The following is a 14,150-nucleotide window of genomic DNA, read 5'->3' as shown; positions in this document are numbered from 1 at the left end:
TCTGCACTTCCCACTTCCTGTTCTTTCCTAAACTCACTCATCCTCTAACAGTTCAACTCCATTCCTTACACAGCATGAGAGACCTTTCAAAACGTGGCCAGAAACTATTCTAACCACCTCTTCTCCGTTTGGTCTGTGCTGCCCCCTCCCACCAGCTCACACTGTCAGGTGCACCCCATCTCCTTTCACCCAACTAGGCCTTTCTTCATACAGCATGATGATTATCGCGTAGGCTAATGAATCCAAGAGACCTTGTTATGAGTTCTTGCTTTCTACTTCAGCAAATTACTTTCCTTCCCCAAGCCTCAGTTTTCATATCCAGAAAACTGGAAGGAGAATAGTACCTGCCTGAAAGGACTGCTGAGAAATAATCTGGATTCAGTACCCGGCACAGTGGCTGACAAATGGTAAGTCCTCAACTAACGTGTTGGTATTTCTTAAGGTATTCTCTTACCTATCCATTGCTTCAACAAATATTTGCTGAGCTCCTCAAGGAGCTGGGTACCGATTTGAGCTTGGGGCTATAGCAGCCAACAAGACAAAAGCCCTACACCTTCACGAACCTTCTGCTCCCATGTCCCCCTCATAGTACTCCCCAGCCCCCTAAATCTGCCTGCCTTTCTTTTTAAGGACTAGTTGGAATATCGCTTCTTATGTAGAGACTTTTCGGACGTCCCTGGGAAAAAATGGAATGTTTTTCTCCACTATGCTCTCTCATCAATTCTTCACACATCACTGTCATCACTTACTGCCTACATAATGCGGACTCCAGAAGGATAGTTCCATCCCCTCCAGCACTGCCATGATGGTACATACCAGGCACTTGTGTCACATTGAAATGAATCCATTTTTATCTAATTTATCACAAAATTCATAAAATAAGCTATGTCCCAGGATTAAAATGCAATGGCTATCTCTACTACTATCTAGCTGGTGAGCCACTATTATCTGAACATCTTCATTTTTAAGTTTTAACAGCCGAATTCATCAACTTCACCTACTTTAGGAAAGCCTAATTAGCCTAATTCCCTAAGAAAATGGGCTCAACAAATACTTTACACCATGCACTAGTAAATGTACTTACAACTGCCAAATAGGAAAAGAGCAATTTAATAACTAAAGGATAATGAAAGTAAATTAACTGGATAGTCAAACTCTGAACATTTTATGGAACTCTTTAACATCTCAAAATCAATAAAATTTAGTAAAACAAAGGCTAAGAAAACATAATAAACCATACCTGAACCGACTTCTGTAGTTCATAACATGCTTTTATGTATTACCTCAAAATAAAACTCCAACACAATGAAAGGATATGCTTTAAAATAACATGACTATCCAACAATCAAACTAGCCATACCTATAGATAAAAGTTATTAGGAACTTTTTGCAACTTGTTTGTATGAAATGATATACTCACTACCATGTTTTCTAGAAACCATAAATAGCCCTCTTTTGTCAGTGGTATTTTGTTTGAAAACATTTCTATTTCATTAGCAGGTGGGAAACCAAATGCTTTCGGATCTGCCCACACACATTAGAAGTACTAAGTACCTCCGTTATTCTGGGGACAAGCATCACATCATTAGAGGTCACATTTACTGAGTGCCTGCTATGTGCCAGTACCAAGAGCCGAGACAGGTATGCCCATAGGAAGGAGGACTAACACAGATGGAGGAAGTAACCTGCAAGTAAAGTCAAACTTTAAAAGTGAGAAATTTATATTAATTTCTGGGTAATTTCAGCTGTGAGGGCCACGTGAAAAAGCAATCTGAAATATGTATATTTGTTGAAAAAAATTTTTTTTTTAAGATTTTATCTATTTATTTGACAGAGATAGAGACAGCCAGTGAGAGAGGGAACACAAGCAGGGGGAGTGGGACAGGAAGAAGCAGGCTCATAGTGGAGGAGCCTGACATGGGGCTCGATCCCGTAACGCCGGGATCACGCCCTGAGCCGAAGGCAGACGCTCAACCGCTGTGCCACCCAGGCGCCCCTGCTGAAATATTTTTAACATCCGAATTGTGCTACTGAACATGGAAACATCAGTGTTTGTGTCCCTAAATAAATAAAAATAAAGTACACCTTTTTTTAAAGTTCAAGTGTCTCATTTTGGCCATAATTTGGATTCAAGTTCAACCAACTAAATTCAACCCACTATCAAATCATTAAAATAAAAAGAGTCAGAAATATTCATATTAGGATTATTAAAACCCAGTGTATATTGGGTATTGGAGACAGCTATATTGGAATTGGTAGTTGGAGTTTGGTATTGGAGACAGCTATATTGCCATAACCTTAAAGTCAAAACGTAAAATAAAAGTAAATGAAAAGGATCATATATCTAGAAAATACAGATACACCGAAATGGTTAAGCATTTCTACGCCCTAGACTAACACAACTTCTGCCTTCCACGGTCTCTAATTTTTACCAAAGCTGATATGTAAGAGAAACTGCTTCCGCATAAAATGAATTTTTCCTAAAACATAAACAGTTATAAAGATCAAGAATGCCAGATACTAGGGCAGCCACAGCATTTATGATGATAGATCGAATAAACATAATTGGTTTGATTAAAACTGCTCCTTACCTCGTATGTTGCAAGCCGATCTAAGTAGGTTAATAATTTCAGTCTACAACGGCAAAGTTCCTTTTGTTCCAGCGTTAACCTGTTGTGAATAACTCTATTAGGCCACTTATATTAACACAGAAGCACACTTCTCTATGAGTCAAAATAGAATAAAAATAATGACATTCCATTGAGCCCCAAACTGACGGAACAATGCACAAAAGCACAAGGGTAAAATAATACTAACTGCGTTTGATATAAGTTGCTGGAATAATTCAGAGCAATTAATCCTAGTAAAGAACACACTTAAATGACTAGTTATTTTAAAGACAGTACCAAACGAACAGTAATAAATCATGTACTTTGCAAAGTTCACTAATTTAAGTAGTTCCCTTCTCTTCTTGATCTTCTTCTCCTTCTTACTCTCAGCAGGCTCTTCATCGGGCGGTGAAAGCTCCTCATAGGGGATACACTCAATGTCTACTTCACCCGGTAATGTAAATCTGGAAGGAAAAACCCCAAAGCTATTAGTGCAAGCTGTTTTCCTCTACTCTGGCTGACTTTATTCCTACGTTGATTTCCACAGAAACAGAAAGAACCAATTATTTGAAAGAAAGCTTTTCTATTGTAAGCAAAGTGATTGACTCATTATATCCACAGGATGAGCAAAAGTCATCACTAATCATCGCATACAAAAATTTTTAAATCATGGCAATGAAAACTACTTCGGAAAACATGTGAGGTTATACTCACCCAACATGAAACAGTCCAGGAAGAAAATGTTGCCCAGAGTTTACACTTCTATTTAAGGTTTTAAAATGGTTGACTTAAAAAATAAATAGAGGCGCCTGGGTGGCTCAGTCAGTTAAGTGTCTGCCTTCAGCTCAGGTCATGGTCCCAGGGTCCTGGGATGGAGCCTAGCTCCCTGCTCATCAGGGAGTCTGCTTCTCCCTCTCCCACTGCCCCTCCCCCTGCTCTCTCTCACGCATGCTTGCTCTCTCTCAAATAAATAATAAAAATCTTAAAAATAAATAAATAAAATGAATGAACAAATAACAGTAAAATGAAATTTGAGGGGTGCCTGGCTAGCTCAGTCCATAGAACATGAAACTCTTGATCTTGGGGTCATGAGTTCAAGCCCCACACTGGGCAAGGAGATTACTTAAAATTAATTACAGTACAAAAAAAATAAGGTTTAAAAATGGTAATGCATGTCAGTCTCATTTACAGTACTTATTAAATATACCATCACACTTATATCTTTAAAAAATTCCAAATGTCAAATAACTTTACTATTATTATCAACAGACATTTGTGTGCTACTTACAAGTTCACAAAGTGCTTTCATAAAACACACAATTTAATCACTTGAATTCTCTAAAGGAGGTACGAGGCCAAGACAGACAAAGTGAATGAAGCTCACACTTGCCAAAGGGGTGCTCCTGACTAGTAAGAGCTCCCAGGTACGTACCTTTAGCCCACAGCTAAGAAACTGCCGGGATCCGATAAAGGTTTGTTGAATCCGCTCTCTTCTCAGCACCAAGCTATCATACGTACACATATTTAACTCAAGGGAAAGAAAGCTGTGACCTCAGATAAGAGAAGCATTGATCGAAGGCAACTGTCTCATTACAGGATAAGCTAAATAAAGAAAAATTTACCCTCTGCCCTGTCTCAGCTTCAATGTTTTCACAAAGTCACCTTTACTCTTGAATCCAAATCTTTCTGTGACCAACCTGCCATCATCTGCTCCTTTCCCGATTGCTACCAGGGCCTCCAGGTCTGTGCCTTTCAGTCCATACTGAAGCAGTTCCTTCGCAGCCTCCACATTCTCAGGAACTCTCTCCAAACACTCATGAAGAACCCAGGATCGTTTCTTTATTTTGCTCTGGATACAAATAAAAAAACAGAGGCATTAAAGAACCCATGACAGCTGACAGCATGTGACAACTGCCTTCTAGAATCATAAAGCTAGACCTAAGGGAGTACAGCTACCTAAGCCCTTTGCCACAGGCAGCTGCTAGAGAAGCTCAACAGGAAAAGGCTAATTCCATAATGGTGACTGGAATGGGATGTAGAAAATGAGATTCCCATGGTTTCTTTTTTCTTCTGAGACACACTGAAACACAAAGCTCAGGACTCTTTTTCAGAAATATAAAAAAGCTCTACCCAAGTTTTTATAGCTGCTCGTTAGTTTGCATTTGGGCTATATAATAGAGTAGAAAAACAAGCAGAAAGGCAAGATAAGATATATCCTATTGTAACAAGCATGCTTCACTTTGAAACAAAACTAATGAGGCATAGCACATCAAAGTTCTATATTTACTTGACCATGAGATGTAACACAAAGTGCAGATGATCATTTCATCATAAAAAGCCATGATATGCTATTCTTTGGAAAGACCAAGGACCGATTCCTCCCTCACTACTGCTTCCTCTGACTCCATTCAAAATCTCTGACTTGCCCTCTTCCAAGAAAGAGTCATTGTGGTTATAAGTTTTAAGTAAGATTTGACTGCTACCCTGCATTCCTTTACACATTCCATTCTATCAGTTCTTTCTTCCAATGTCTCTTAACTCATTTTCCCTTCTCCAGCTCTATGGCCTCCATACCAGTCCATGTCACCAGCACATGACACCTGTGACATCTCAGGAGACCCTTCCCCTTAGCAGGGTTTCCCACCAACACTTTCCTTCCACGCCAGTCATCCTCTGCACCACCTCCCTCTGCACCTCCACAGTCAAAAATCCACGTTTCCCCATTATCCTAAAGATAAGAAGCCTAAGTCATCACAAGCCTTCCACATTCTCCAGAACCCACATCAATGTATCTTCTAATCATATTTCCCAAAGTTCACTGCTGTTGAATATCTAATCAAGCAGATGGGTTTACTTACAGAGCTCATTTACTCATCCAAGAAATATTTTCTAGTCACCTAATATTTACTAGGGGCCAAGTAATAATACAGACATGAAGCAATGACTAGGACAAATTCAGTCAATGCCACAGGCCATGCTCATTTTCTTTTAATTTGCTCATACCATTTGTCCCATGAAGAATGCCTTCCTCTCTTCTAACTCCCGGATGCCTGCTCTGAAGTCTCTCAAACCTGCTCAAAACGTCTTCACTCTACAGCCTTCCATAACCACTGGGTCTAAAATGACTGCTACTTTCACTAGGTTCCCACAGCATTTATCTGGAATCGTCTTGTATGGTTATTTATATTTTAGTCATGAAGCTTATCTTCTCAGAAAGATTATAAGCTCCCTAAAAGGGAAGGCCATATTTATGCTTCTCCTGTACTCCTTTCACCTTCTCTCACCTAGTGCTTTTACTCTTAACTGCCTATTTATTTAGCTGAATTAAGTATTTCTCCCAATAAAAAAATGTACTTGCTTTGTCTCTCAACACCTGTCAGCTCCTTCAGGCACCAAAATTGTCCTTTATTGTGTTCCAGAAAAAGCCCTGAATGGGTATACATAAACTCACAACTCACTGTCCTGAGTCACAAAAGAAGAAAGATAATACTGCTTTGGTGTTCTGATCTTTTAAAAGAAATACAAGCAACTTCTTCTTCCTTTATTTCATTATCTCCCATGCTCTCTCTTCTCCAGTGTCTTACTTGTTAACAGTTTATCTTCCAAAATGGTTGAAGCATCAACTTCTTATAACTTTTTCAGATTATGTTATTTCTAATTACTCATGTACATGACTTTTATGGAAAACAATTACCATGAAACTTTCCCAACATTTCTCAGATCTTCCTAAATGCAAAGGCATTTTCCTCTTCTAAAAGTCACATGAGCAGTCAGGCCCTCTTTAAAGCATGCCATAAATCCAACTGCACCCTCACAAAGGTGCCCAGGGTCCCCATACACAGGCTGCGTAACAAATTCAACCCAGGCAGCAGGAGGAATCCAGCTCTAAGATTTAAACAAAGAAGGAGAATTTGGCAAACTTGATGTGTCACTTATCTATTGCCTCTCAGCTTCAAAATCTCTCCTCACTGCCAGTCATGGGATGGACAGCATTTCCATTTTGCAACCGACAGAATATCAAGCTCCATCAAGAGAGGGTGCCAGAGGGCCACTGCAGAGGAAAGGCTCTGGTTTCTGGTCCTAACGTGCTCAGGTTCTAAACTTGTTCCCATGGCTTCGCAGCCAGCAATGCATGTAGGGGACATCCAGAAGTGCCTGCTTCCCCACTTACTCCTGCTGAACACAATTTCCCACTGAATTTCAGCTGTTACTCCCATGGGCAGATTCCTTCCCAGTGAATCTCCCAGGCACCTGTTGACGGGGGCTGGGGGGGGCGGTTCTTCCTAGACTATGCCCACCTGCATACTAGGAGCTTTTTCTTTTCAGTCCTGGCCATGGTTCCTTATCTGAGGTTGTCCAACCCCCAACCTCAGCTTTCCAGCGCACCCTAGCTATAGGCATCAGCTTGCCCATCATCCCACCTTTCCCTACCTACCAACCTTGGCAACTAAGAACCAGCCCTGGCCTAAGGCATCCCAAAGAACTCTTCCATCCAATGTGCCCCAACCTGTCCTTCAAAGTTCAATGAGGTCTGAATCACAGACCAAGGGAGAAGGCCTCCCTTCCAAGTTTGTTCCCTCCTTGGGTATGCTCCTTCAGCCCTAAGGTATTCCTTAGGGTTCTCTTTACCCCTTTATAGCAAATCTCATTAGAAAATAATGCTCCATATTAAAACTTTCCCTGTTCAAATTACTAGGTGGTTTCTGGCTCCTGAGGGGACCCTGAATGATACAGGCGAAGAAAGGTAATTGAGGTAGAAGAAGAGAAAGGATTAGGCCAAAACCAGGCAGTTAGCTGATTTATCAGTGAGTATCTGTTCACACATCTTCAGCACCAAACTTCAGCTGCAAGGCCAAGGCAACCAGATAAAAGATAACTTCTCTGCTTTGACTAAAACACGCTTCAGCTTTAGAAATGTCAGCAATATAAAATGCTCCAATATGAAGCCCAATAATCAAATATATATATATATATATATATATCCATACATTTGAATTTTACCATGTTACCAAAATATTTAAACATACCAAGTAATTCTGAATTGAAGCAATGTTGACCGCAGACTTCCTCCACTGCCTCTGATACACGAGATCAGTATCCAGGCCATAGGTCTGAGCCAGAGACAAGGCTTCCTCATATTCTTCACTTTCAATCTTAGGACAAGGAAATGGGAACAGGAACGTTACATTACTGAATCGTCCACAGTGTCACTGTAATGATGTGATGGATGAGGATGACCCCTTAACCTTTAGCATGTGACGCACTAACTCTTCTCATGTGCACGGTGGCACCCAAAGCTCACGGACCTGTTAGGGGCAGATAGAGCAAGTGTTTCTTTCCACACTCAACAGAAAGCTGAGCGACAGCTGAAATGCCCACATTTATAGAGTAAAACAGGCAAAACCAGGAAAGGAGTGCCAACAGCCTGATTCCGAGTCCAGGGCCCACCCGGGACGCTGCAGGAACAACACAAACGACTAGGATGCTCGGGGTGGATTTAATCTGCTTCCCAAGCAAACCCTGACCGGAAAGCAAGCCTGCATTTCTTCCCTCACCACGTGTGGTCTGAGCAGACAGCCGCACTTAACAACGATAAGGTCAGAGCTGAAGGCCCCGTGAAGGGCAACAGAGACCCGGCTAAGCCACAAGTGGACAGTAAGCGAATTCATCTTTCCTCCACTGTTCTCATGTTGACTCCTCAGGCCCAAAAGCCAGCACTATTTTCAAAAGCTCTATCCTACTGATATTTCTAACATATCAATGATAGGGCCGTCCCTCTTTAAATTTCTGTATTAAAAAATTAGTTTTTTCTCACTGAAATAAAATCTGCAGGCCTGTGAACTCTGATAGCGATAGGATGCTCCCTCACCTTCCTCTGATAAAGCTCCTCCGGAGTCGTGGAGCGCAAACTCACGAGGCGGTAGTTTTTGGTAATGGTTCGCGGGCGTTTCCGTGGAGGTGCGAAGCGCTCCATCTCCGTCACCAGATACAGGCCCTGTTTTACGTAGCCGAAGTAGCGAGCCTTGGCAGATACCTCCTGATCAGAATCAGAATCCTCTTCCCCTTCATCTTCGTCTGCACCCCGAGTCTCCAAACGAGATCGTTTGGGGGCAAGTTTAATCTCACACTAAATTGAAAAAGGAGATGCTAAGTCAGTAGTGAGGAACTCAAGACAAGCTCTAGGGTCCATGAGAAAAGTATTTTTCAGTCTACTCTGGTTCGATGTATGACATGAGCCACATGATGAAGACAGAGAGCAGACTTCAGAGGAGCCCAAAAACAAACAGCACACACATCAACAGCTCCAGAAGTATCCACTGCCTTACTGGCTCCAAATCTCCAAAACTAAACCCTGTTTTCCTAATGGCTCATTAATATGATCTTCCAAATATATGTCTGGCAGTTATTTTAGGAAAATAAAAAGAATGCTAATTACTTCACTTTTGATATTTTTGTACCTGCTGCAGAGAAACAGAATTTTTTCATCTATTTAGAAAACAAACATGAAGGTATTTATTTGCTTTACTGAGAATAGCTCTGCTGCCCTCCCTCCCTTTTTAAAAAGAAAATGTCTAACAGCTTCACAAACTTCTGAGTCTGAAAGCCTGACTGTTAAAGATAACTTTCATTCCTACATTTAATAGAGTTGGCTTCAATTTTAAGCCACGGTTCTCTTTAAATAACATCTGTAGACTCGGTAACAAACTTTGAGGTAAAAAATACTTGTGAATCTGCACTGAAGTGAAAGTTATTAAAGGTCCTTACCCTTGAAAGGCTTAGAATAAGAATTTTTAATGACCAAAACACAATTTTAGATTACTAGCCTCCATTTTCAAGTCTTTTGACAGGAGACAAACAAGCTTTCTTTACTAAAAAGAATCAGAATTTTTTTTTTTTTTTAAGATTTTATTTATTCATTTGACAGAGATAGAGACAGCCAGCGAGAGAGGGGACACAAGCAGGGGGAGTAGGAGAGGAAGAAGCAGGCTTCCAGCGGAGGAGCCTGATGTGGGGCTCGATCCCAGAATGCCGAGATCACGCCCTGAGCTGAAGGCAGATGCTTAACCACTGAGCCATCCAGGCGCCCCAGAATTTTTAAGTTCCCCAACTTCATGGAAAACTGTTTGTTAAAAACCATATTTAAGTAGAAATACCTTTTACATTTTAAGATGTCTAATCTAAGAAAAAGAAAAAAAAAACTATCATGCCAGTGAAGAAAAAATGCTTTACAAAGAACAAAATGACTCCATTGTCTTCAGTCTTCCAATGCAAGTTTTTTAATTGACTAAACAATAGATCTTTCTTATACTGCACTCAATCTCTGATTCCAATCACAGGTTTTTGTTCTTAAGGACAAGATTAGATAATGGAATAGCTAAAATTTAAAAATCAAATAGCCGCACTTCAATAAAAATAAATAAATGGACAGACATCATTAAAAACATAAATTTACATTAAAATCAGGTGTTTAGATGTTTGGGGAAATGAATGTTTACTTTCCAACACACCAGCTGCTCTAAAAGGGAAAGCATTACCTCCAAACTTAAAAATCCTCCATCATGGGTAGCAGTGACTTGAGGTGATGGTTCGAACCACTCACAGGATTTTCCCAGTAAATTCTTCAAAGTTTTCACTGATGAAACAGTCAAAGCACCAGAGCAACGAGCCAAAGTCACTGCGTTGGCTGCCCACCAATTTACATCTATCAGTGGGTAAAAGGACTCTTTATCTAATGGAGAAATAGAAATCAATACAAGTCCAGCCGCCAATGTGGCTTAAATACAACACATTTAGTCCAAAGATCAATTTAAAAATCATATTTAGGTCCTAAACACGTTAAATAAGAAAAAATAAATTGTAAGACATCACCCAAATTTTTACAAAAAGGTAATTTATTTAACAAACATCTAAGCTCCAACAATTTACCAAAGTCCAAAATTCTAAGGATGCAGGAGTAAGTATTTGTAAGTCTTTCCACTTAAAAAATGAAGAATATACAGATAATATCACCACTTTCAACAGAGTAAGCTGAAAGGTTGGTGAGTGCAAAAGTATACATATCATAAGGGTTATAAAAGGCTTTAGAAAATGTTCATATATCCTTTTTCAGACAAGCAACATGAGAGAATTATACTCTTAATAAAAATTTAAGAAAGACATACAATAGTTTTCAAAGCTGATTTCCTCTTAAACTTGTGAAGGAGATCAGAATCACCACCTCAAAATATGCCACTTGAACATAAATCTTTTAAGATAAAGAAATTTGAGAAACCCAAAGTTCTTTTTCTTTGTCTTGTCACTTCTCTTAACAATGTTATTGTTCCTTTGCCAAGATGCTGTATAAATAAGCCCAATTTCCAAACAACCCTTGTAGTAACTCATTTCTGGGTACTCCCACGTATAAGCTCGATATACACGCTAGAAACTTCTGTTTGTTTTTCTCCTGTTAATCTGTTTGTGTCAATCTAATTTTACAGGGCCTCAGCCAGAGACCTTTGAGAGTAAAAAGAAAAAGATCTTTTTTCGTCCCCTACATATATCATCCAAAGAGCACTTTTATTATACAATAATAGTCCCATAAGGTTTTAATTATCTTATCTCATACAACTCACCTTTGATTTTTTTTCTCTTCTCAATAGAAAGTCTCCAATCAGGATTAAGGTCATCATAGCCTGGCTAAATATGAAAAATATGCACAGGACTTCTTGAGTCAACAATGTAAGAAAATCATGAGAACATCATCAAGAACTATGGATTTTTTGAAATAAAAAAATATGGAAATGATGCTTTCCTTCGATCTCTTAGTTATATTACACCTAGCTGAAATCTATTCCTCTTGATAATCTTGTTCTTACACTTAAAATGTACACATGCAACTACTGTGACTCAATGTAATGAAGAAAACAGCATGCATGAGAACAGTAAGATAGTGAGTATCCAATTAATACAAATGAGAGCAAGATACACTCACAGTTCTGCACCCTCTCTCTCTCTCTCTCTCTCTCTCTCTCTCACACACACACACACACACACACACACACACTTGTATTCTGGGAGGAGAATAGCTATGCTGTTGTAAATAACGCCGGCCTGGATGCGAGTCCTACCCCTACAACTTGTAAGCTGAGTGACCCCTCCAGGCCTTGAGCTGTCTAGCTCTGAGACAGGACTCTGCAATCCCCATGTTATCTCCAGTTCTAACTCCCTAGGACTAAAAATTTACTAAGTAAAAAATTATAAACATGCAGTTCTCAAACTTGATCTATTCCTATTCTTCTTTTTTCCAAGTTTCTATTGTTTTATTTTTTTATAATAATATATTTTGTTAGTCACCATACAGTACATCCCTAGTTTTTGATGTAAAGTTCCATGATTCATTACTTGCGTATAACACCCAGTGCACCATGCAATACGTGCCCTCCTTAATACCCATCTCCAGCCTATCCCATTCCCCCACCCCCCCTTCCCCTCTGAAGCCCTCAGTTTGTTTCCCAGAGTCCATAGTCTCTCATGGTTCATTCCCCCTTCTGTTTAGCCCCCCTTTCTTCTTCCCTTTCCTCTCCTACCGATCTTCCTACTTCTTATGTTCCATAAATGAGTGAAGCCATATGATAATTGTCTTTCTCTGATTGACTTATTTCGCTTAGCATTATCTCCTCCAGTCCCGTCCATGTTGCAGCTATTCATATTCTAATTTCATGGACCATAATGTCATGCCCACTATCTAGAATCTCAAATATCAAAAAACAATTGAGATTAAGGCACTGACAGACACCCTCTTGGCTCATTGTTAATTATTTCATCTTCAGAATTTTAACATTATGGGAAAACGCCAGCAAAAACTCATTTCGCTATTTATCTGAAATCATAAGCCTAAAAAAAGTAATGCTACATTTAGTCAAAATATGCTTTTTCATCTAATGTAACAGAACAAGCATATATGTCTTATTAACAATTTCTCAGTGGCTAACCCTTTAGAGTATGAAAATTAATACTTCTTTCCATGGCCTAAAAGAACTTCCTGATCTCACTACTACGATAAATCACTCAAAGCAGTCCCTGAGAATAAAAGATATAATTCTTTAAACTTTATCCAAAAAATTACCATAAAAGCCTATTTAAATAAATAACAAAAGGAAGAAACAGACTGTCCTGGTTTACTCTATCATAAAAAAGATAATTAACTTTCAAAGACTTAGAACACCAGAAGGTATATATTAGTGAAAATAATCAATTAACTGAACACTTATTTGATCATTTGTAGGGCACATCATCCATTTTCAGTCCCTCTGAAGTATCGGTCATACATGCACACAGCACCACATGCACGCCACCATTGATTTATATGATGACATGTATGAATCCCTTCTGACATCTGAAGTACACTAGGGGAGTAGGGAGTAAAGCTTCAAGTCCCACAAGCAACAACACTGATAATTCAGCCTTGGGTAAATTTATGTACATATAGATCACAATGAAATTTAGCAAGATCAAAAAAATTTCAAAAGAAATCCTCGAAGGGGCATAAGTACGTTGAGAATTCAAGGCGGGCTTGTCTTCATCCAAGCTAATGATGAGAAGGAGCAGTACTAGTCTATGGGGGTCAGTCTCCAGACACTTTGGGACTCGACTGTTCCATGCAGATGGCTTAAATAATGGGTGTCTCTTGTAATTTCAATTTCTAAACACAAGGTAAAGATTTGTTCTTCTGCATCCACAGCTTTGTCAGTCATCCTCATATTCCCAGATCCATCATGGTGCTCACCTGTCATAGTAGCTAAGTGCTGAATAAGTGAATTAATTAATCTTTTAAATCCTTGCACTCTAATTAGAATGCCTAAGCTATAGGAAAATTAGTTGACATAGTACTAATATTCCCACACCCTCTAAAAAGTGTGGTTTCTTCTGCTATTTAGTCAATGAATACTGTGCACTTACACTGTAAAAGAGGGAAAAGAAATCAGATATTGTAGGTCCCACAACTCAAGCAGGCAGAGAGCTAAGAAACAGATAAAATTAACTGTTCAAATCTGAGAACTAAGCTCAAGTTCAAATCTGAGAACTACCCAAAAAGAGGTATAGATAAAAGCACCAAGGGTATCAGAGAATGAAGAGATCATTTTGAATATAGGATTAAGAAACACGAAGAGGGTATAAAGAAAGTGCTACACTTGGTACTATAAAACTGGACAAAACCTGGGCACGGAACATGGGTGGAGGAAGACATTCCAGTCAGAGAATACAACATGAACAACAGTACACAAAAGGTTAAAAAAATTAATTAATTAAAAATTTTTAAAAAATAAAAAACAGTACATAAAACGTTAACAAAGTACTCAATTATTCAGGAAAAAAAGTAGGTCAGGGGGTGCCTGGGTGGCTCAGTCAGTTAAGCATCTGGTTATTGGTTTCAGCTCGGGTCATAATCTCATTCATGGGTCATAGGATTGAGCCCTGCATGGGGCTCTGCACTCAGCAGAGAGTCTGCTTGAAGATTCTATCCCTCTGCCCCTTCCTCCACTCATGTTTTAAAATAAATAA

At 39.3% G+C, this 14,150-nt stretch overlaps 1 protein-coding gene across 2 annotated transcripts in view; it reads right to left on the bottom strand.

Annotated features, from left to right (window-relative positions):
* NBAS (NBAS subunit of NRZ tethering complex) overlaps positions 1-14,150 on the bottom strand; it is a 341,603-nt gene that overhangs the window by 240,300 nt on the left and 87,153 nt on the right. For both annotated transcript variants that reach the window (XM_044390391.3, XM_026519115.4), the window contains exons 13-19: positions 11,222-11,285; positions 10,145-10,338; positions 8,479-8,736; positions 7,637-7,762; positions 4,307-4,458; positions 2,933-3,073; positions 2,592-2,670 (exon numbers count right to left, since the gene is read on the bottom strand). In XM_044390391.3, the coding sequence (XP_044246326.3) occupies positions 2,592-2,670; positions 2,933-3,073; positions 4,307-4,458; positions 7,637-7,762; positions 8,479-8,736; positions 10,145-10,338; positions 11,222-11,285 (1,014 nt within the window). The remainder of the gene's footprint in view (positions 1-2,591; positions 2,671-2,932; positions 3,074-4,306; positions 4,459-7,636; positions 7,763-8,478; positions 8,737-10,144; positions 10,339-11,221; positions 11,286-14,150) is intronic.

The sequence above is a fragment of the Ursus arctos genome, unplaced genomic scaffold, assembly GCF_023065955.2.
Source record: "Ursus arctos isolate Adak ecotype North America unplaced genomic scaffold, UrsArc2.0 scaffold_8, whole genome shotgun sequence".
In the NCBI taxonomy this organism is placed as follows: domain Eukaryota; kingdom Metazoa; phylum Chordata; class Mammalia; order Carnivora; family Ursidae; genus Ursus; species Ursus arctos.
The sequence above is the reverse complement of the archived record's forward strand: the minus strand, read 5'-3'. Positions and strand labels throughout refer to the sequence as shown.